The 24,674-nt window shown below is 34.8% G+C and overlaps 1 protein-coding gene across 1 annotated transcript in view; it reads right to left on the reverse strand.

Moving 5' to 3' along the window:
* Positions 1–10,178: 10,178 nt before the first annotated feature.
* TINAG (tubulointerstitial nephritis antigen) overlaps positions 10,179–24,674 on the reverse strand; it is a gene marked incomplete at both ends in the record, with an annotated part of 68,884 nt that continues 54,388 nt past the window's right edge. The window contains 2 exons of the mRNA XM_084228063.1: positions 10,179–10,313; positions 16,990–17,035. Coding sequence (XP_084084189.1) covers positions 10,179–10,313; positions 16,990–17,035 — 181 coding nt within the window. The remainder of the gene's footprint in view (positions 10,314–16,989; positions 17,036–24,674) is intronic.

Raw genomic sequence — 24,674 nt, forward strand, 5'->3', positions numbered from 1 at the left:
GATGTTCTGGCATCTTTACATATAACAATATTTTAAAACAAATAAGTATTTCATATAGGTTTACCATTTTCATGTGTCACACATTGGAATATATTAGATAGTATAGCAAATCAGTGCATTGCTGACAGTTTTGCTGACAGTTTTTTTAATAGACACATAATTATTACGAATGACAATTAAAGGTGATACTTAATTTCATCAGGTTTTTCTTTGCCTGTCATTCTCAACTGGGCTGTGAAAGAGTTCATCAGCAGGATCCAGATTATGATACTACAGGGGCAGCATATTTCATTTACAAGCATACTTTCAGTGCTCTAGCTTAGAAAATATTCACAGTAAGGGAAGAATCTATCATTTAGTGTGCATTTGCTTTATCTGTGTTACTAATTCCTGAGTGACTCCAATCACAGAACCTATTCAGAAGTTAAAATTCATTTCCAGAAATAAAAGTGGAAGGACATAAGAGAGTGGTGTGGGGGAAGGGACAGAAGAATTTTGATGATCCTGCTAGGTAATTAACACAATAAGTAATGTCTTCTTTGCATAAATTCTCAATTCCCCTAAGGAGCCAAAATCAAAGTCGTTTCATCTTTTATTTTACCCCCATTTCTAAGGATCTTTTCTTTACACTTTACTGAAAAGTCCTTCATTTCTCATTAATGCTTTAAGTACAAAGCTAGTTCTGGCGATGATATAATTTTCCCCAACTCCAAATTAGGTTTCATACAGAGCATTACAAAGTCAAAAGGCAGAGCTCATGCTGTTCTTCTATTTTACTTAGTGTTTATATGAGTGAAGATGCATGCAGTTTCAAAAGTTTGTTTTTACTTTTTCCAGTTTTTAAATCAAACTTTTATAATGGACTTAGCATTTGTTGCACCAAATATAGCAAAAGTGGTCACTTTTCATTATTTCTATCATTAGGCTTTTGAATCATGCCCAGACTTTAAAAGAATGCAGTGTTTCACTTAATAGAGAAGGTTTGTGTACACAGCCAAAGAAATTTAAGGAAAAATTCTCTGCATATTTGCATCCTACAAGGAGCTTTCAAACTCAACTTCCTGGTGCTCTGAAAAACCAGAGCATTGGTTGGTTGTTTTCCTGGGATTTTGATTAAGCAGAATCACTGTAGTTCCTGAAATAATATTGTTTGTTGAGTGTTGTTTCAACATATTAATGAGGAAAAAAGGACTCCAGCCAGTGAGGAGATAACATTATTAGAGGATATACATTTCATTCCACAGGCATTAATGATAACTAAATTTGGCCAAACATTGGAATACTCATCAAAACTTTTGATCAATTCATTAATATTGTCTGTGCTTTAAAATTGTGGTTATTCACCAGCAAATGCACATTTAGTATTTGTCTGGAACAGGCATTCCATTAAGCACAACTAAGGACACAAAAATTTCCTCTAAAGAAAATTTTAATCAGTAATAAGAATATACACACACTATGTATACATATATATGTGTGTCTCCATCCACACTCGTATACACATACAAACATATGATTTTGAGTATATTTATAAAGTGGTCTCATTTATAAGTTTCCACAAAATATGATAGGCAAGTATTCAGTTAACCAATTCTTGGCAAAAATAGACCTCAACAAATTTCTATTTAAGAATCTTCCCAATTTAGAATGCAAGACTCCTACTTCTGAAGTTCCAAAAAGACTGTGTATGCATGTCCTTATATATGAGCACATGTGTGCTGTATGTACATGTATATGATCTCACCATAGAAGACATCAGATCATTAAAACCATTGGCAACAAAAGAATTATGAGTCCCTCCTTCCCTCGGCAAAGTCTTGAGGATCCTGGATCATGTCACTTTCAATCCAAAAATGAGGTTATAAGTATTTGCTTCCTGAATCTGTCTGGCAATTAGGAACCCTTCTTCTCCCCTGACCCCTAGTAGTCAATGGAGAACAGCATGAAAACTAGAGAAGTTTCCATTTTATGCCTTTAGAGATGTCAATGCTCACAATATCTATGGTTCTAGATTTTCCAGAGCAGTCATAATGTCAAATAGATTGTCTCATTGCCTCCCAAGTACAGCTGTAGATATCTGAGCAGGCATTTTGATGCTTGGTTCAGAAAATAAGGACCCTGATTTTACAAAGAACCACTTTGAGGGCAAGCTACTTTCTTTGAGCTTCTGGTAGGACTGAATCTTGGAGAGTGAGAAAAGAGCTTCTAAGATTTGTTCATAAGATCTGTATTCTCTTCCCTCTGCCTTCACTGTTCCTAGCTCCACCAGGGTGGGGAGAAAGGCACTGTTATTAAACATTATCTTCTTCAACTGCATTCAAACCATCTCTTAAGCGAAAGACTATACTGGCAGCACATATCAAATTACTACAGCAAAAGTTCAATTAATGTTAGTATGAGTAATAGGTTAGTCGAGCATGAACAATGAAACAATGTAAGTTTAGTAACTTATTGGAGGTCTTAAAACTACTTTACCTGAAAATTCAATATCCATAATGAGGGTTGAGGCTTAGTTTTACTGTATTGCACAGAAACCTTTCAACACTATATTTCACTACATTAAAATAGGAAAAATGCTATTCTGTTTCAACTATGTCATCATCTAAATCATTCTATGTTTTTAAGCACCTCTCATGTACATGTAAATAAAATATGCTAATAAACAAAAGGGCATCTTTTCTACGATGAAGTTATTTCAATTTTAAGTTAATAATTATTTCTGAGGAAAGATATCTCAAGACATGTTAATTCATGAATCCAAAGCATAAATTAGAGTTGGTGAAATGCTAAAGTAATTTCAAATAGAAGTTATCAATGGTAATTTCAATAAGAACAAAGTTTAGCTCCTTTGAGATATATCTCTCTACTGTGAATGAAACTGTGAATTCAACATATCTACTAAAATATGTTAAAGAGAACTATACTGCAGAAGTTGAAAGAGTTTTAAATGCCAAAGCCACTTATATCTTGACTTTTTGCTACCTTACTTTTTTGTCTCTGTAGGAAACTAGTAGGCTAAGAAAAGAATGGTCTATAGCCCATGGATTTCAAAAGAGAATGCTATCATCTGAAATGATAAAATAACAATGACCTGGTTGAAGAGTGTCTCTCCCTTGAAACAGTTTTCCTGAGTAAAGGCATCTAGGAACTAGCCTGTGGTGAATTTTCCAATTTCAAATATATTTTAGCGAGCTGCATGATGAAAACATGCTTTTTACAACACAAAGTATATCAGTGCAGTCAGTTATTAAATCACATAGTTTGTATTTTGTGCTTTTCAATAATTTTCACATTTTATTTGCAAATTTACTTAGTAGAGATGACCTAAGAGTACATGATATATAAGATATAACTTGAATTGATGCAACTTTTATCCTCTGATAAGTTTGGCTATTTGGAAAATGTGTTTTCTCTAAAAATTGAGTAATTATAATTACAAACAACCAACAGAAGCAATGATGACACTGAGGGGCAACATTTAGAAAGTACCCTACATAAAAGTGCTAAAATTAGAACATGAGAAAAGCTCAAAATTATTTTGAGTTAAGGTTCCAAATTAAGAAGTTGAATGAATAATATGTGATATCCTGGGATATTCTAGGAGGAAAGGGGCTGTTGTCATATTTGGGCACATTGTATATGATTGTGTGTGTTACTCATCACAGAAGGATTGCTGGCCAAGGTGAGGATTGGCATTCAGGTAGTAGTTTTCCAGAATTTACTGCAGGACATCTCTGTAGACCATTTGTGGATTTTGACATGTTTAAATGGTGGACATAATACATTATATATGTTAGATTATATATAACTAGATTCTTATCCCCCTTATAATATCAGAAGAAACATAACATTGAGCCCCTGACTTTACAGGATATAAATATTACAGAGAAAGGACTACTAATGAAATGAAGAGGTATTGCCAATCTTTTTCTAACTAATGAACCTCTTACTGGCAGTATCTCCAAGGAAAAATCTGACTTTATTGTTTAAATGATATTTTAAACATTTTTATCATGTATACCAGCAAAATAATACATAACAGTGTTCAAGGTTGAAGACAGAGAACTTTTTCCCTTTTCTTTAATCACCCCCATGCTTGATGGTGTCAGATTCCTCCCTCCTTTATTGCCTTCTCTGGAAAGTAATGTTTTTGTGTTCTTTAGGAGTCCTCCTTCTGATGCAATGTCACCTGATGGTTCCTCAATTAAAACACTTCATTAAACAGTAATGTGTGAGATACTACTCTTTTTCTTCCATTTTTTTCTTTTGAAAAGGAATAAACTTCCACCTAAAGAAAAATTAATATCCTGAGATCGGATCATCAGAATACTCCTGAGAAGGGAATGATGGCAAAACATCATACAAAGTTCTTAGACACTACTATGAAGAAAGTGGGGTCCTCCCTGGTGGCTCCCTGGCCAGGGAGCTACCCACATGGCACAGCAGACCTCTCCTGACTTGCCCACTGCTCCCCTAAGCAGTGTATTTCATTCAGTCTTTCTATTCTGTTCCCCACTGTCTCTGGTGAATCATCTCAACCCCCACACCTCTGGCCTGTACCCCAATTCTTGTATGTATAAATAAATCTTTTTTAAAAAAGTGGGGAAAAAACCTTTCCCCACATAGATTTCCTACAGGTCAAAAGAGTTTAACAAAAATACATGACTGAATAATTGAACTTGACACGTTTGCCAGCCAAAGAACTGAGTTTAGGAACTAATTAATAATTGAGAAATTTCTATTTAATTACTTATTTATTATTTTTATTTATAGAAGAGCCAGGGTACAGGCCAGATGCGTGGGAGGGTGAGAGGATTCACCAGAGGAAAAAGCCAGCAACAGAACAGGCAAATTGATGAAACACACTGCTGAGGGGAGCAGAGGACAAGACAGGAGAGGTCTGCTCGCCATGTGTGTTGCTCCAAGGCCGGCAGGGGTAGAACCGGCACTGCAGAGGTGCGGACAGCTTCACAGCGCTGCACTCTACTGCCTGCGCTACCAGGGAGGCCCAAGAAATTATTCCTTTATGTAATCTTAATTTCCATTATCTACATGGAATAAAGCAAAACCATAATTTTTATGTCTACCCTTGTATTTATCCCTTGCCCTAATTTTACTCCCCTCTTTATCTGGTAAAGGGACCCTTTCAGCTTAATTCCATAAGCTCCTCTATCAGTTGCCTTTTGGCAGAATCAGCCAATGAGAGGGATCAGGAAGGTGCAAGGAAGGGAGAATCCTCAGTGCCTCCCACTTCAGGAGGCAAACGTGGTGGCACTATTGTCTCCAACTCCTCCCAGTCAGTCATATTTCCACCTATGGCCAGGAACACAGAGTTATCACTCACCTCTTCACTTTGTGCCTTCTGTGGTAAGATGATGGCAGCTCCTGAGAGTTTCTCATCTCTGGACTGATTCCCTCTCCCTTTTCCCTTCTCAGCCCTTCCACAAATTCTAGGTAGATTCAACCTTATTTACAGCAAGTATTTTCACCACAGATATTTTTATTGTATAACTAGCTAGCATTAAGCAATACTGTCATAAAAGACAACATCACAAAAGCAGACATTAATTAAATTTCTTTTTTGCTAACATCTCGCCTTTCATTAAGAAAGGTATCAGTTTCCAAACAATCTTGCATATTTGTTTTGTTTGTTTGCACACTGAACTGGAAAAGGGGGTTATCATACACAGCATGCCACAGCCTTGCTGTACTTACTGCCTTAGAACATTACTGCTTTAAAAAAAGAGAAAAACAACAATAAAAAAAAAAAATCCACCACTATCCATTATATCCCCTCCATCCTTACTCTCTCTTACCCCAGCCCTTTATCTTTGATAACCTCAGTTTGGTTATCAAAATCCACTTATTTTTATTTTGTTTCATCTTTTCATCTGCTTTGTTTCTTAATATTACTTAGATAGGTGAAATCATCCAGTGTGTCTTTCTCCTTCTAACATACTGTGCTTTGCATAACCCTCTCAAGTTCCTTCCATTTTATTGCAAAAGGTAAAATATCATCTTTGCTTTCAGCTGAATGGTATTTCATTTTGCATATAAACCACATCTTTGTCTCATCATCTTAGGTTGCTTTCATAAGATGCATAGTTGTAACTAAGCTTTGTATTGCACTGTGAAAATCATGTACAGTTGTGTGACAGATGTTGTCAGGTGCTACTATTTCTTATTATTGTATGAATCCTGTGTAACTGTTTGTATATATCTGGACTACATTTAAATGTTCCATCACAATACCAAGCTCTCTAATTCACCATACCCTTAAGTCATATTTTCTGCTAAATCCCAAAATTCTGTATACAACAAGTTCTCCACTATCAAATAGCAAAAAGAAGTCACCATTTTCAAGAGATTCAGGATTCACATAACCATTTCTTTTGATGGAGATAGAAAAAGTTTGATACTTTTTTAGCCTCTAACTTCAAATACTGTGTGATACATTTGATAAGGACAGCTCAAAAGAACCAGCAGTTGTAACTATTAATAAATTAGCTAAATATTTGGTAACTAATGCTTTGAAGATGATTGTCAATTACTAGCTGCCTCTTTTATATCTGCCATAGGTTGGTAAACATTAGTTTTCATGGTTAGGAGGGATCACTGTGTTCACCAAAGCATGTGCAAACTGCCATCATCTTTTCCTACTATAGTAAGTAATCTGGCTTTACATATATGTTCTCTTCTCACACTTGCAGTTAAGTTTTATCACTGTATTTATATCAAATTATTATATATATATAGTTATTACCCACTATTTTAAGACTGCAATGTCTACTTGTCACTGTACAGCCAAACTTGAAACCAAACTGTCCAACCCAGCAGTCAGCCAGTCATTTTATCTTTCATGACAAAAATGCCTTTTGGCCCATTAGCTATGCTGCAAAAATGTTTTTTGGCAAAGAACATAGACAAAATCTGACATACCTCCATTAAAAATATAACTATTTCGTTTTACTATATTCCTTCTGTTAGAAATATTTAGTTTTTTCCTAGTTGAATGGCAACTATCAAATTTCATGCATTTTAAGACAATTTGTGAGTGTGCATTTAAAGAACCTGGGGACATTTTGTCATTGTTTAGAACAAAATGAGGTTACACACAAACATTGGGAAGCACACAAGGTCATCAACCAATTTTCAGATCTTTCCCACCTCTTTCTTACATATACATCCTAATGAAACCTGAAGAAAGAAGCATTATTCAACTAAGTGGAATGACCAAGATTTAATCTAATGTCCTATATTGGGAATATTTCTTATTTTTCCAAGAAAAGCTCTACACAGTAGCCAATTTAAACGGGACTCACAAAAAAGCACATAAATGGCGTATACTTCTAAGTGAACAGGAAAAAAAGCAGACCTTAGTGCTCATGCTCATAGTAGTATTATTATGATAAACAGTGTCTTGGCTGAGTTTTTTTATGGTCAACTTTCCTCTCATATACTCTTAACATAAAATAGTAAGACCCGTGGCCTCCCCTGGTGGCGCAGCAGTTGAACGCTAGGCTGCGAAGCTGCCCACAGTCTCTGCAGCATTGGTTCAATCCCTGGCTGCCAGCAAGGGTCCCACATGGCACAACAGACCTCTCCTGCCATGCCCGCTGCTCCCCTCAGCAGTGTATTTTGTCAGTCTGCCTCTTCTGTTCCCCACTTTGGCTCTGGTGAATTCTCTCACCCTCCCGCACTGCTGACTATACCCAGTGCTTGTATAAATAAATAAATACATCTTTAAAAAAAATACTAAGACCCCCATACATGCAAATGAACAGGAACTCTAAAGACATGTGCACCAACTATATGATCCTCCTCATTGCTCAGTTCACGCTCAGTCTAGGAAGGACACACCTGAAGAATGGGAAAGTCCACAGTGTAGAAGAGACCATGCCGTCATGAGTGTAGTCAATTCTATAAACATCTCATCCCTAAAGTGAGCAACGGACTACAATGATCACTATTTTATGAAAGTTAATTCAGGCAGGAACTTTGGATGACAAGTAGAACCAAACATGTTCTTTAAAGTTGTAAATGAGAACCATCACTCAGGGGAAGCACTAACTCAGCATACCTCAGGAACATTTTTCTATTTCTATGAGTATATGTCTGGCCCAGCCAGTCTGTCTCCCTTTTAGCTTATAGTCTGTACTTATTGGACAAATACATCTTCCACCTTCCTGTGGGTTCCTATGATTTTTTTTTCATTTTTCTTCATCTTCTGGGTCCATTTCCTCATTGGCTGAGGTCATTAGAATGGTTTAAATGTATAACAACAATGAGATTGGATCAACCTAGTATCAAAAGTATTTTTAAAAGTTATTTTAGTCACCTGGCACTTTAAGGCATTATCATCTATTACTTTGTTAGTCTGCAGCATGAAAGGGTTATTTTAAATTCATTTTTGATACCTGTGGCAGTGACACTGTTGTTTTCCAACCCACAGCACCCCAACTGTATCATTTCAGTGGACATTAGCCTGACCTCCAACTACTAGAATCTGTTTTTCTTTGTATATTTTTTTTGATACTAGAAATGACTTCCCACCCTCATGCCAGTTCAAAGCAATCACAGAATTCACAACCTCCAAGAGCAGACTTCAACCAAAAACATCTTTCTGGAGTGCACATATCTGAGGAATGTGTGGACAGTCTCCAGTGGGATAAGAGCTTGTTGCCTGTGTGGTGCTCAGCTCAGTAAAGCTCCACCCCTCTGCTCCAACTGTCCTATATATTGTCCCACTCCCTTTTCAACATTCCCTTCTGTGTCCAAACTATTTGTACTCAAAACCTTGTCTCAGAGGCTGCTGGTAGAGAATCCTAACTGAGTCAAAACCAAATCTTTTTTCAGTCCACTTGGGGGGACATTGGCAGGTACTAACAAGGTGAATCTCCCTCGTGTATATTTTCTAGGGGAAAACTGTGTGAACAGATGCTTCTTCTGATTAACAGAGAAAGCAATTTTAGCAACACTCCATGCTCTGTGCTCTGAAGCCTCACATTTTCAGCATGTCTGACTTATCTATTCAGGGCACCTTTGGACACAACAACATAAAAAAGTTCCACACTGAAAATTAAGATGAGAGAGTGCCCAGAAATTAAGAACATGCAAAGCCTGCCAGTGTAATTATATCTGACCATGTTCACTTACTGCTCAGCTTGCCTCTTTATTCACTGGTTCACCACTAAAGATGCCAGTGAATTATTAAAACATTATTATATCCTTTCCCAACCATTATGATGATGCTATTTTTGTCTCTCTGACTATAGAAAACTAAAATAAAAATTAGATGCAAATTAATGCCAATTTAGCTACTTTTTAGAATCTCAAGCTGTGAACTGTGAATTGGTTGTGATAAAAGTGTATTTATTCTTTCTGACTCACAGCATCATGTTGCTGTTTTCAGGAGTAAATATGTTATCTTTCCAAATACAATTTTGCAATTGATTTTAATAGACTTTACACAAAGTATACTGTATTCCAAAAATAGGAGTGTGTGTAAATGTCAGGACTATACTCCTATAGTTAGCTGCTAAGCTTTGCCCGTTGCTTAACATTCCACATCACAGGTCTTTACACAGTATCCTAACAAGCAGTTATTTCCTATGGAGAATTGCTTTCCTTTTGTGTTCAGATCAAGTCACCTCTAGACAAATGAAAAGAAACAAAATGTCAGGTTATCGAAAAAAGCAATTAATCTATTACCATTGCTTTTGGCAAAACAGAAGTAATGTCTGAATAAAGAAAGAATTAATTGCCCGGACAAAATCATACAGATGGTAATTTGTTGAGTTTCCATCACTTTTTGTTATCCAGAGTTCTCATTGGTCAAGGAGAAAAACAGTGATTTCCAGAAATGTTATGACCTTTTAAGATAAGTACCATCACATTGGTTGTGAACTCTCAAAGTAAAAAAAGACATTGTCATGAGAGAAAGATGAAGACATTTGGAGATCTTGAGAGGTATTTACCCACTCTACCGCCTTCTATTTGTGTTTCTATATACTCAGTAATATGAAGCAGAAACATAGAGCTTGGGGTAAAACCAGAAAACAGACACATCATAATAACAAGGTGAAGAGAAAAAGATCCCACTGTCACAGAGCACCTTACATTGCTGAATTTTAACTTCAGGGGTTAAATGCATAGTGTTGAAGAAATTTAATGGTATGCTATGGTTCATCTAAACTCATCATTTGGCCCCAAGCTGCAATAATCAACTTTTCAATGTCAGATTCATTTACTCCTCGAAGAATCCTGAAATAGCCATTCTCGCCCCATGACTTTCCCCAGGAGTTGGCAGCAATCTGTAGAAAGGGGGGGAAAATGAGTATCATACTTAAATATTTTTAACCCAGTATGTAAAAAACACGGTGCTTATAAGTAGCATTAAATGTCTTTGACTTACTATAAATTGTAATTAAGAAATTAAATATCTTCTAAATAAGAATAAAACAATTATATTATTCACTTTTTAGGTTAACACACATGAACACACATGCTGGCAACAGCCAGAATTGGAATGATACTTCTGAGTCCTCCAGAGTACAATGGTAACTTATGCATGAGAGTTTAAAGTGCCATATCAGAAGATGGCGCACAAGCTATAGTTACAGTTACAGTGTCTTCTTTGTGAATGACTCAGTTGGCCCTGGAGGGAATAAGGTAAATGGCACACTGTCCTATGTTTAGGGAGCTTATGGTCAAATGAAGATGACCAACAAAAGGCAAGCACTAAGGTGGAAATATGTACAGGGTGCAACTGAAATCAGTGGGGGGGGGCATCTCCTTTTTGTGGATGATTCAGAGAAGTTGTGGGTGAAGTGCCACATGACATGCATAGTAAATCCTGAGCAAAAATTGACCAGGTGACAAAAGAGGAAGGGGAGATTAAGAAAAAAGGGAAACAATAAAAAGTATAAACACCAAAATATGAAACAAATTGTTATAATTAGGTCATAAAACTGAAGGAGGTTGGTAGGCTGTGAGGCCAGATGGGGAGGTAGGACATCCATACTGAGAAAATAATAGTAAAAGTGACAGCATGTTGTTGAATTGCTGCCAGCAGGAGCACTGCTAACATTATTCTGTATGGAAAGAGAAGCATGGATTGAAGGCTAAAATGACTCCCAAGATTCCGAGTGTCTCTGCTCTGTATAATCTCCTGATGCTTGTATACTTGCCTGGCATAATTGTCTCTACTTGACTGTGAGCAGGAGCTGAGAACATGCTATGTTGTGTGAATGGTCTATGTTATATGACAAAGTTGAAGAGATTTTGAAGACATGATTCAAATCTATAATCAACTGACTGTGAATTTATCAAGAGGGAGATAATTCTGCCAAACCCCATCGGGGAGTCCTTTAAAAGAGGGTCCAGAAGTCAGATGCTGTTTCTAATGATCTTGTGGGAGAGAATCTGTGAGAACGCTATGAGGAAGTAAGCAACTGCCACTGCCTCTAGGACCTAAGAGTGGCCCCCAGTTGACAGCCAGCAAGAAAATGGGAACATGGTTCCACAATCACAAGAAATTAATTTGGATAACAACCATGTGAGCTTGGAAGACTTGGAGCTCCAGAAGGAACCTTGCCCAGAAAATATTTTGATTGTATCATTGTGAGATTTGAGCAGAGAGAGAGAATCCATGTAAGTTGACTGGACTTCTGAGCCACAGAAACTGAGATAATAAAGGTATGTTGTTTTAAGCTGCCAAGTTGTTGAGCAACAACGGAATATTCATTCAGGTGCAGAATTTTATTACTGCATTTTCTGTTATTAATTAAGATAATCATGGGTTTTCCCCTTCCTTTACTCTGATAATGTGGTAACATTGATTGATTATAATATTTAAAATAAATTTTGTAATCCTGGGATAAACCTCACATGATCATGATGAAGTATCCTTTAATATATTTCTTGATTAAAATATGTTGCTTAGAATTTTATTTATGTACATGAGAGATATAAACTTGTAATTTTCCTTTCTTGCATTACCCTTGTCAAATGTTGATATTGGTGTTTTGGTGGTTTATAAAATAAGCTGGGACTGTTTTTATTTCTCAATCCCCTAAAAGAGTTTGAGGTAAAGTTGGTTTTATTTGTTCTTTAAATATCTGAAAGAGGGCCTCCCCGGTGGCGCAGCGGTTGAGCGCTGGGTTGTGAAGCTGCCCCGCAGCCTCTGCAGCGCCGGTTCAATCCCGGCTGCTCCCCGGCCACTGGAGGAGGGTCCCACATGGCGCGCAGACCTCTCCTGCCGCCCGCTGCTCCCCTCAGCAGTGTACTTCGGTCCTTCTGCCTGCTCTGCTCCCCGCTCTGGCTATGGTGAATTCTCTTGCCCTCCCGTGCTTCTGACTGTACCCAGTGCTTGTATAAATAAATAAATAAATGTCAAAAAATAAATAAATAAATAAATAAATAAATAAATAAATAAATAAATAAATAAACGTGTGAAAGAATTCACAGTGAAAGTTATTTGAGCCTACCATTTCTTTGTGAGAATGTTTTTAATACAGAGTCAACTTTTCAAAGAGTATCATAACTATTTTGATTGTCTGTTTTCATCTTGTGTGAATTTTAATAAGTTTTGTATCCCAAGTGTAGTATCTTGGGAAACATCTATATTATCAAACATATATGATATAATGTTTTCATAAAATCCTCTATTACCTACTCAGTATCAACTGAAACTCTGCTAATGTCTTCCTCTTTCATTTCTATTCATGTCTTATTCAGAAAATATAAACACAAGCAAAATACAATTACAGTTTGCTTTTGTCCCACCTGTCTGTACACACAATTTTAGATCATATTTTCCTCTGTATACTATAATTTAGATTAAATGAATTTTAATGAATTTTAATTTTAATGAATTTTTTTAAGATCATTTATTCTCTTTGCTATTTAACCAATATGTGAGCTCTTAATTTTGGACATTGCATCACAAGTTCATGGATTTATTTTTTAATACATCAAAATCCTTGTTTGAAATTTTGCATCTTTTCATCCATATTTTAAATATGTGATCTATAATGGTGAAAGCCCACATAAAGTATCATCTGTTGTTCCTATTATTAGTTTTTTTTCCTTTTGTTATTGCTCACATTTTTCTGCTTCATGTATCTCATAATTTTTAAATGGATGCTGGATATCTTGGCGTAATAATTATAGAGACTGATGCTGGGGTCATTTTTCAAAGAAATATAGCCCTTTCTTCTCCCAGACAGATACAGTGACAGACTTATCACCTCCGTTTAGTCAGGAACTGAATTAGGTCAGGACTGTAGAGAAGATTTTATCAAACTTATTCCATACTTGGTTTCAAAAATACCAATGACAGTAGCTATCAAGAGTTGTCTCAGCTATTCATCTGTCGAATTCCTTCCCCAGTTTCTGCACTGCCACAGAAGATTTCATTTTGCCTTTACATCTTCCTTCCTCAGTTACTCACACTACTCCACGATTCAGTAGATATTCCTCAGGAAGAACTGTTTGAAGTTCCTCTAAATTCCACTCCACTGAGGTGTTCTTTTACGTAGAGGTGTCTCTCTGCCTATTGCAAATCCACTATGTCCAAACCTTTCAAAGACTCCCAGGACAGACAATTTTCTCCAGATTTGGCTCTCTTGTTTCTTAAAAAACATAAGCTTAGGAACTTAATTCTGTTATAGTTTGGATTTATTTTGTGGACGGAATTTATTCTTTGTTCTATTACATTTTGGTAGTGGAAAGCATCCATTTATCTTTTTATAATAATTTATTACATCAGGGCCTCCCCAGTGGTGCAGCAGTTGAACGCTGGATTGCGAAGCTGCCCGCAGTCTCTGCAGCACCAGTTCGATCCCCAGCTGCCGGGCGAGGGTCCCACATGACGCGCTGACCTCTCTTGCCACCTGCTGCTCCCCTCAACAGTGTACTTGTCAGTCTGACTGTTCTACTCTCCACTCTGGCTCTGGTGAATTCTCTCACCCTCCTGTGCTTCTGACTGTACCCAGTGCTTGTATAAATAAATAAATAAATAAATCTCTTTTAAAAAATAAATAATTTACTACATCATAGGCCTATTTGGAAATATTTGAAAACATTCACATTAATTGTGTGAAATAAAATGTCCATGAAATTCTCAATATTCTTGTAAAACAATCTTAGTCTCCCAACACGCAAAAAGTATTAAAGTTCTAAACACAGGGAACTTTTGTTTTCACTTCTTCCAGAAATATTCTCAATATTCTTCTAAAAAATCTTAGTTCCAAATACACAAAAAAGTATAAAAGGTCTAAATACAGGGAACGTTTACTTTTACTTCTTCCAGAAATACTTTATCTTCATATAGAATGAGAATTAGATCTGTGGCCATTTGTCTAATTGATCTGATCCAAAATGATAATAAAATTTCTCTTACATCACCAAGAAGATTAAAGAATTAGGGGCCAGTAAGGGCCCTAAATTAAGGCCCAGGGTGCCAGGAGTACAGGAACATTCTCTCCCACCATGGTATTTACAAATCAAAATGAATAAAATCTAGCTTCTGGAGATAGTATGCGGTGTTTATCTAGTCCTTGGAAAGATATATTTATATTCCTAGGAGTTAGGGTAAGAACAAAGGATATTTTTCAGTTTATCTTAAGAGAACATTTTTTTTTTCTCTTCTTCTAGGAAAGCTGGCGATTGTCTACCTTTTTTCCTGAATATAAACAGAGATATACCTTTGTTTTCTGCCTCTATAGAGAAATTCTATTGCCTATCACATCACTGCAAGACTGAGGTTAGGGGAAACAATGCTGTGACATCTGGCTGTTAGTTTAATTATATCAATTTACAACTCCTTTCCTTTGATTCAGGTGTCTTAATACAGGTAGCATTCCATCTCAGACCCTTCACAATTCTGATAAACAGTAAAATAGCACTTAAAATTTCATTTTAATTCAACCAATATTGTTTTATATAAAATTAAAACTTTTAATGACTAATTCTTCATGAATGCATGGATTAATAGAATTAATTTACTCAAAAAATATTTTTTAGGGCCTCCCTGGTGGTGCAGGCTGTTGAGCGCTGCACTGTGAAACTGTCCATAGACTCTGCAGCGTGGATTCGATCCTGGCTGGCCAGGGAGAATCCCAAGTGGTGAAGCAGACCTCTCCTGTCTCTCCTGCTGCTCCCCCTCAGCAGTGTATTTCGTCAGTCTGCCTGTTCTGTTCCCCGCTCTGTCTCTGGTAAATCTTCTCACCCTCCCGTGCATCTGGCCTGTACCCTGGTTCTTGTATAAAAATAAATAAATCTTTAAAAAAATATATCGTTTACTCCAAATTGGTTGGAATACATTTCCAAGTTGGAATGCCTTTTGGATCTATGGGTAAGTAAGGTAGATGTGATACTGGTCGAAGATGAATATACAGTTTATTGGAGAAAAATCAACCCAAATACTGAACTTAATAAATGTACCAAATGCTCATACAATTCCTATATTCCTACCCCTTATACTAAATTATTTACCTGAAAGGGACAATAGGAATAAATCCTTTTCCTTTACCCATAGAATTGAAACTTTTCAATGAGTAGTAGGTTCAGAATAATAGTACCTAGAGAGAAAGAAATTTCGAGGATAGTGTGCATGTATGTGGTGAGTATGAGTGAATGTTTTTGTGTTATATATATATATATGTGTGTACGTATACTAAATGTGTGTGTGTGAATTCGTATGGGGCTATACTGGGAATGATGATATTGAGGGTGAAAGGATCACAGAAAGTTTTTATTTGAACTTAATATGTTCATATTCAGTTCATATGTTAAATCATAGCTTAAACATGCTACATGCTAAAAACTGCTATGTTAAATAGATTAAACAAAGAATTTGGTTTTTTCTCTAAATATTTTATTATGAAATTGAATCACACTTCAAATTCATTTAATAAAAATTCCACACAGAAACTTACCTGCAGGAATTCAAACAACATATCATCTTTCACACATTATAAATTTTAACTATTGAAAATTAACATTAATATTGGATATTTTGAGCTTCATTTTAATGAGGAAGATTTTAAAATATTTAAATATGGAAAAAAATCATTTTACTTAAAAATATAGTATTTCCATATATAATCAGGACAAAAGGAGTGACCCATGAATCACTCTAATGTGTACAAGTCCTAATACTTAGTGTTTTATAAATTATGGTATACTCTCTACTATGCACATTAAAATTCTATGATGAATATCATAACCTAGACTTTATTCTATTTCTGAAAAACAAGATAATATGTAAATATGTATATAAGAATATGGGACAACTTATCAGTTATTTTAATCAATTGAATACTTGAAATAATATATTCTAATCTTCTCCAAACTCTTTTGTAACTTTCTATTATTTTTTTAAACTAGACATGGATTTTTTCTCAGTAAATAAATATATAGATTGTAACTGGCAAAAGGGAAAGCTATTCCTGAGGTAAACAGATACAAAAACAATTCTTTGATTAACATATTTAATCCATAACAGCTCTTACTTAGCATATAACACTGAATAATTTTTGCTGAGTAAATATATCTATACCTAGGTAGAAATACAGATATCTAGGTTTAGATATAGATATATTATTAATTACAAAGAAATAATCTAGAGCAAAAGTAATATAAAATGCAATATTGATCCACAAATACCAGAGAAGTCTAAGCATTAGTTTAAATTTAATATACATGATGATAGAGCAAAAAGAGTTTCTGTTGATTCTTTGTAAAAATAAATACTGACTCATTTTTTTTTCACAATTTGAAATAAGAGGAAGTGAGAGAAAACTCTCGTGATAATATAATTTTAAATTTTATGCTGGATAAAATACTGATATTGCAATTAATAAAGCCAATATTACAGTGACTTAATGTGACCAAATAACGCAAAGCAGGGACTAGGAAAGGAGTAGAATAAGACGGTAGCATATTCACTTCACAGTATTAATTCAGGTGCAAAGAGTTACATACCCAAAATTTTTCTTTCTGTCCTTGTGCTCCTCTCAGTGTGCCCCATCTACAAATAATAAAAATAATGAAAATGTTTGATTTGTATCTTGGTAAAATTATTGTCTGTTTGTATGTATTTTCTATTTTTGTTTTGCCCCCTGTTTTACTATGGAATTGTCATTATTGCCCTATAGAAATGTGGTTTCTTTTAAACTGTAGCATTATTTGTCTTGAAGTCAAACTCATTGAATGGAGATAAGTCATAAGGCTACCGGAATGTAGAGGTTTTAGGGTATGTAAGGATTCTTCTCCTCTTTATTTCTAACTCTCTGAAGCTCTACCCTAAGTGGCAGAAAATGAAAATCTCTGAGGTTATGATAAAAAACCATGATGTAAATATATACAATAGTTGTGGATATGAGTTTATGTAAAATCGTCATAGATATATATTAACTTATAAAGTGGCTATGCCCTAATATGGAATTGGTTTATAGAAATATATACATGGAAATCAAACCCCATATTACACATACTGGTCCATTTTCACTGTAGCATAAAACAGTTCATAAAGAGGTCAAAACTAAACCATCTCATTTTATCCTCTTGACTATACCCAATAAGGTAGGTATTATTATCATGTTCTATTATGAAAGAATAAGGCATGTTCAAGATCACAGAAGAGGAAATGATAAAGTAGGACTCCAAATACTATGCCCTCCTTAAAATGTTATATTGCTTCTTTTATGCATATATTGTCCCAACTACAGTGTGTCTTGAACAGCATCAGTTTATGCTGAGAAAGCATATTAACTACCACTTTCATGTGATTTGACAGATTGCAAAAACTATTCTGTCCCCTTATAATCCCATCGATCCATTCCTAACATTCTGAGTCCCAACATCAGAGTTCTTTCAAACTACATCATGGCATGTAATCACATAATGAGCATTCCTGGAGGAAGTACATATGTTTTGAACATGCAGACATTTATCTTTAACAGGATCCAGAGCAGAATGATGGCACCATAGCATGGAAGTGTGTCTAAAAGATAAAGATTTACAGCAAAGACCTAGGGACACTCAAAGAAATATATTAACGCATTTGGATCCCTTAAGATGAGAATGGGGATGGGAAAGAAGTGATTTAGGAGAGGAGAAAACACTAAAGAATTTTTTCTGTCTTTTTCCTGGTTGAGGCTAAGAGTGGTAATTGTACTGACTGCCATCTTTCAGGTCTCTGCTGCACACACTAAACTAGAATACTTTGTTTCAATTATTCTGAGCTGTTTAACATGTATGTTCAAACTGATGTAATTTTCAAAATTATTTAACAGTTTTATAAATGCATTGTAGCCTTGTTAAAAAACCATACCCATGTTTTCAAATACCATTATCGTTCAAAAAATTTGCCAATTATAATATGTTTCCCCAAATCTTGAAAGGTCATTATGTACTTAAAATAACAGATCACATCTGAAACCTCAACCCACTAATTTTCTGCTCACTTTTCATGGCTATCATAACAACTTAAAAAAAAATCTTTATTACTCAAACTTCCTTTCACTTATTCTAACTACTAGTTACTTCAGCAATTTACACAAGATCCAAAACCCAAGTCTAAATCAGAAGAAGAATCACTTAACTCCAAAATTATGCAGGCAAGAGAGAGGAAACCAAATTGAGATTCCACCACTTATAGTAAGAATGTGTGGCATGTCTTGCTTGCAGCACTAAAGAGTTTCCTAATTAAGAACTTTCAATCAAGGAAGAGGTATCCAGACATGACCAAGTTGACCCAGAAACAAAGCTTTAATGAAAAGGGAGGAGTAATTGAAAGCATAACTTGTTCCATGTCACTCAATTCCATGGAAGCTCAGCTCTCACAATTCTGGCTAAATTCAGAATTGGAGCAGGGGCAAGTCAGACTTATTAAACTGAAATTTGCAAAAAAATCCTGCATATTCTATAAAACAGATAAACAAAGTATAATACTAAAAATGAATAAAGATTTCTTTCCTACTTGGTAAAAATCTTACTAAGTTCTTTAACATTATAATACATAAAAGAATGAGGTAAGATTTTGTATTTCTAAGGTTATGAGTATCTTTATGTAAGTGCCTTTTGGAAAGGATGTTATTCCTCTCAGGTAACTGTACTAGACAATATCAGACTTCTTAAAACTGCGATTTTAAACTAAGTCTACATAGAAAACACATTGAAACTGAATACTATTTTGCATAAGATTTTAAAGGAATATGTTTACTTTTTACTCTTTTGGTTTTGGATGATTTTGACTTTAAGGTCCATACACCCACTGGTGATCAGATTAGACTCAGAGAATAGGATACAGTTGAAAGTACACCTTTATAAAAGTAATATCCATGTTACCCAAACCATTATTTTAAGAAATAGCACAGAAATTCTTGGGTGCCTCATCCATTTATCTTTGCCATTAGTCAATAAAGTTACTGTTCATTACAAAGAAGAAATATGTGTACCTTTGAGAAGCAGACGGTCTAATAGGAATAAAGTTGTGGAATCAAAATCAAGGTCAAAAGTAATTTGAATTTTATAATTGTTAGCTTTATAAAAGCATGTTTTAAAAAAATTTCTGTGTTACAGATGAAGAAATTAACATTAACAGTCTACAGAGGGCAAATATGACTTCCTTTACAAAGTTGAGTAGGAATACTTTAAGTAGAAATGGGTGTATAGCATTTTCAGCAAAATGATAAGTGGAAAGTCATAAAAGTACCATGAAAACCTCATCTCAGTCTATTCTAGAGTAGCAGTTGGTCCAGTGTCACTGAGAACAACAATGAGATAAAAAGTAGGAGATAAAGTTAGAAAAGCAGATTTGGCTCACAGCTACTAAAATTGGCACTTGCAAAGTTGATGATAAAGAGTATCCAAATACAAGATATAAATGATCCAGATAGTCTGTCAGAAGGACAACTGTGCCATTAGTGTAGGGGATAAAATCCACAGAGAGGAAGTTGAAAGCTTAAGATGAGTATTATACTTAAAGCAAGAAATAATGAAATTGCAATAAGCATGCAAGGTCCTTAAGGAAAATATTATTTATTCTTTTAATAGCTGCCTCTCCAATTTCTAGAACAGTGATTATCAAGTAATTGGCCCTAAATATATATGTGTTGAGTTAGTGACTTGAATTTCACTGTCAGTGAGAATGAACAGGAGGGCAGAGATTAGAGAGCTATTTGGAGATAAAAGTGGTGGAATTTGTTGGCCAATTTATATCGACAAAAGGGGAGAAGAAAGAGTCAAGGTTAACTCCCAAATTACAAGAATGAATGACTAGTGCATGAAATGTGGTGTGACTTGAGGTGCACTTCACATTGCACAGAGATGTCTTCCTGGAGATCGGGTTGATTTATCATCACAAAAGACTGTAATTACAGTATTGCTTCATCTTTTGAGTTCTCTTTACTGATGGTGGTTCTGAATATTAACCTCTAAATTTATGGCTTTTCAGGGTTTCTGACAGGTAAAACCGTATAAAAATCAAGGGAAACCAATTACTTAAAGAAATTATGAAACAGACTTTCTGTAGAGTGAGTGATTCTTCTGTGGTGAGAATTATTATTTTCTAACTGATGTCAAGAATACATTTGCTTAGGGTTTGAGTTCCTTAAACTATGTCTCATATCCATCTAAAATTCTGAAGCTGCAAGAATAAAAAATGATATATTTTATACTGATGGTAGGTTCACTACATGCTAGCAGAATTATCTAGACCAAAATGTCACAATGCTTCTGATGATTTGTTATGTCTGACGACCCAGCATGTGCCCAATAGACTGACAACAGGGATTGAAACCTGTTTTCTTGGCAGACCAATTCTGAATTAGTAAATAAAGATCCAGACAGATAAAACAACAGCAAAGTTTCTAAACAGTAGACATGTAAAGAAATCTTATGCAGTACAGCTTACTTGCACAGGAAATTTTGGAGGAAAGCAGGGAACAAATACATAAGAAAGCCTGATAGGGAACTCCAACTCTTCTTACTAAGGAAATGAAAATCAGATAGGATACAAGGGTAAAGAAATCACCAGATGAGCCTCAAGTCGATAACAATGACAAGACTTCTCTGGATATAGGAGTTTGCTTTTAAAGGTGAGACTACAAATAGACACTCAGCTCCCCTTAGACAAAAAGTTGAAACATACCAAATACCATCTTTTTCAAATACTAAATATGGTATTTTTCAATACCATATTTAAAAATGGTATTCAAATGAATATATGAAGGCTTTTGTTGCCTCTCTCTCTCTCTCTATATATATATATATATATCATATATAAAGGCTTTTGTTGCCTTATAAATGTCTACCAGACTTACTTAGTAACTTCAGTCAAAAAAATTCATGCATACTGAGTGTGGCATTGTTGAATATGATAGAGAGCTATCAGAAGGTGCTAACTAATACTAAATAAAAATGAATAAAAATAAACTCCATGGGAGAAAAAAAGAAGCCCATTTACCATCCAGCCTTCATTTTTGACTTAAACAAAATGTAAATCAAATCTGGCCTCATTGAATCTAAGACCGGTTACTTTAATTGATCTATTCTGCCAAGAGGTACAATTTTTATCACAGACTATAGAAGCAAAAGGAGATATATAAAATATTATTTTTTACATAAAAGTAGCACAAAAGATTGTGTTCCCAATTTTATTACTCATCCAACCAACACTATTTGTTGAGTTTCTCTACCATATAATTTACTCCACCCTACCCTGATGACAAGATTGTGACCCATTCATGCTCTGGTCAGAAATTTCTGCTGCAGAAATGAAGTATCTCTTTGCATTTACTTTGTCAACAGAATATACACTACCATGTGAAATGTGCTGGGGAGAGAGTAAGGCCAGTGTTATCCATCATCATCAATAACAATTAACTAGGGTAATATCTCATGAAGATATAGTGTGAGGACAAACTTCGGCCCTCTGAAGTTAGACACAGAAATGACTTTTTATCTTCTCATAAAATTTTAGCACTCAAAGGAGACTAAAAGGTTATAGTATACTGCAGGGATTGGTCAACTATCACTCATGGGCTAAATCTGGCTGACTGCCTATTTTTGTAAATAAAGTTTTATGGGATAATCAAGTTTGTTCATTTACATATTACCTATGTCTGCTAATGGCAGAGCTGAGTGATAAAGACTATGTGGCTCATCAAATTAATTTGACTCTAATCCAATTTCTTTGCTTCATAGATAAGGCAATGGAGACCCAAATAGGTTAAGTAACATTTCAAAACTGTGTAAGTGGCTAACTTGGCACTAATATCTAAGAGACAATATAATGTAAGGTAAGAAGACAGAAGTGGGTGGAATCATTTCCACCTGTGATAAGGGAAGGCATGAGAGGCCTTGAATATTTTATAGATGATGCCAAGTAGAAAGGAGGAGAGAAGAACATGTTATCATACCAGGAGCAATCCTTGTGTATTCATAGAGAAATCATAAAAGGTTTGGATGGAAGATAGCCGCAGAAAGATAAAGCTGGTGATAGTGAATAAGATGGACTAAAATAGAAAAGTGTGGGGTTGATGGCAGGAAGAACAGTTTGGTCATTATCACAATATTCCAATCAGGGTTGCATTCATCACATCTAAACATCTCATGGGTATCAGAAGCGTAATGGATATAATTATTACAATGATGTGAACAGAAAAGATTTAATGCATTTATTTTGGGGATTGAAATAAATCAATGTTGTCACTTACTATTATAAGTGGTATTCATTCTTCATATGAAATATTCATTTTTCTGCAACTGTTCCTTTTTTATTGTAACATAGACTTGGCCTGACCCCCTTTTTGGACATATTAAACTACAGTTGTAGTTTAACAATGTAGAGACTAAGAGCATTGATCCCCACACAATCAAAAATCTGAGTATAACATGTGACTGACTCAAATTTAACCACTAATAGCCTGCTACTGACTTGATACTTCACTGATAACAGTCAAATAATGGAAACTTTGTATATTATATGTAATATACACTGCATTCTTATAATACTCTAGGCTACAGAAAACATTAAGAAAATCATAAAGAGCAAATACATAAATATACTGTACTATATTTATTGATGCTATAAAATTACAACATCTGTTTATAACATTAATTATCTCTCAGGACCTATATCAACATTGTCTTAAATGATATAAAACACTGTGGATGTTATACATGTTACTGATACTAAATAGCAAAAATGAAAAGATACTGTGAAAAGGGCATTTATTCACAAGTATTCATTCATATACTGATAATTTATATATATATATATATTGATGATGATATTTATTGAAAAATATTCACATGTAAGTGGGCCTATGCAATTAGAGCTTGGGTTGTTCAAGTGTCAACTGTACTCAATAATACCCTACATATTTCTGCTCAGAGAAGACATTTAGTGTTTCCATAGCAACACATAACTTTTAACAAAATCTCCAGTTCTTTCCTAAGAATTACATTTTTCTTATTTCTGGAGCATAGGACAAAAAGCCCTATCCTAGATTCTGAAATAGGAAGGTTGCAGTGTATGTTTTCTAAAAATGTACTTGTAAAGTACTCTCTCTCAAGGTATAAACAATCCTGCACAGCCTGACAGAAGAAGTCAAAAGTTAGTGAACTTCCTACTCCTGATGTCTCCTTCACCCACCACACATCTCTGGAAATTCTTAAGCATGCACTTCATCAACCCTCCACATGAATTCTATCATATTTGGAGTTTTGAGGTCAACACCAGTAGACTTTAGATTATAAAATAAAACTTCCAAAGAGAATTTATTAAGTTAAGTTTGAAATGCAGATTATAGCAGAGGTAAGAAAATTCCTTTATATAGCCTCCAAAATATGAAGTATAGACAAACATTAAAACTCACTCAGCAAGAAGGTAAAGTATACTTGGTCATCACAATTTAATATAGACAGAAGTCAAATTATGATGTTGTGCATCTGAAAGCCATATGCCATATTAAACTGATATTACTGCAATGAAAAAAATCACATCTTAGCAAAAAGGTAAAACATAATTTCCCAAATAATTGAAAGTCCTTCCTTGTTATAACACATGTCCCCATTTTTTTTAATCTAAGGAATTTTCTATAATCATCTTCCTCAACTGGATTATTTATTCATCTTTCTTGAATCTTTAATTACTAAGAAATTATGATTTACAACCACAATGACTTTACAGTTAAAGTGTATGTGACCAAATAAACATACTACTTATATGGCTTCCTTGGCAAGTAGAACCACACCACCTAAAGTTTGGAAAATTTTATCAAATTTATCAAAGAAATTGTTTCCTCCAGTAGCCAAATTTCTCTTTCCCTTCTCATCCTCATTAATCCACTTGCCTTCTCAAAGTAAAATGGGTTAAAATGTTAAATATAAAATAAATTGAAATAAGTATAAGAGTATAATATTATAGTTAAGTACTGATGAATGCCATTAAAATGAATTAGAATCAGCTCCAAATTATAATTTTTAACATAATGCTGAGAATTGGTTCACAGAATAATGGAAAAGTTAAAGAAAGTATGAATTTTTAAAAATTAAAGTGTAAAAATGAGTAACCTTTATATAGCAGACATATATCCTTTAAGCCACACAAGACTAGTAGGAAACTATTTGTATCCCAATGAAATAGATGAGAAACCAGG

This window comes from Talpa europaea (genome assembly GCF_964194135.1).
Source record: "Talpa europaea genome assembly, chromosome: 2".
Lineage (NCBI taxonomy): Eukaryota > Metazoa > Chordata > Mammalia > Eulipotyphla > Talpidae > Talpa > Talpa europaea.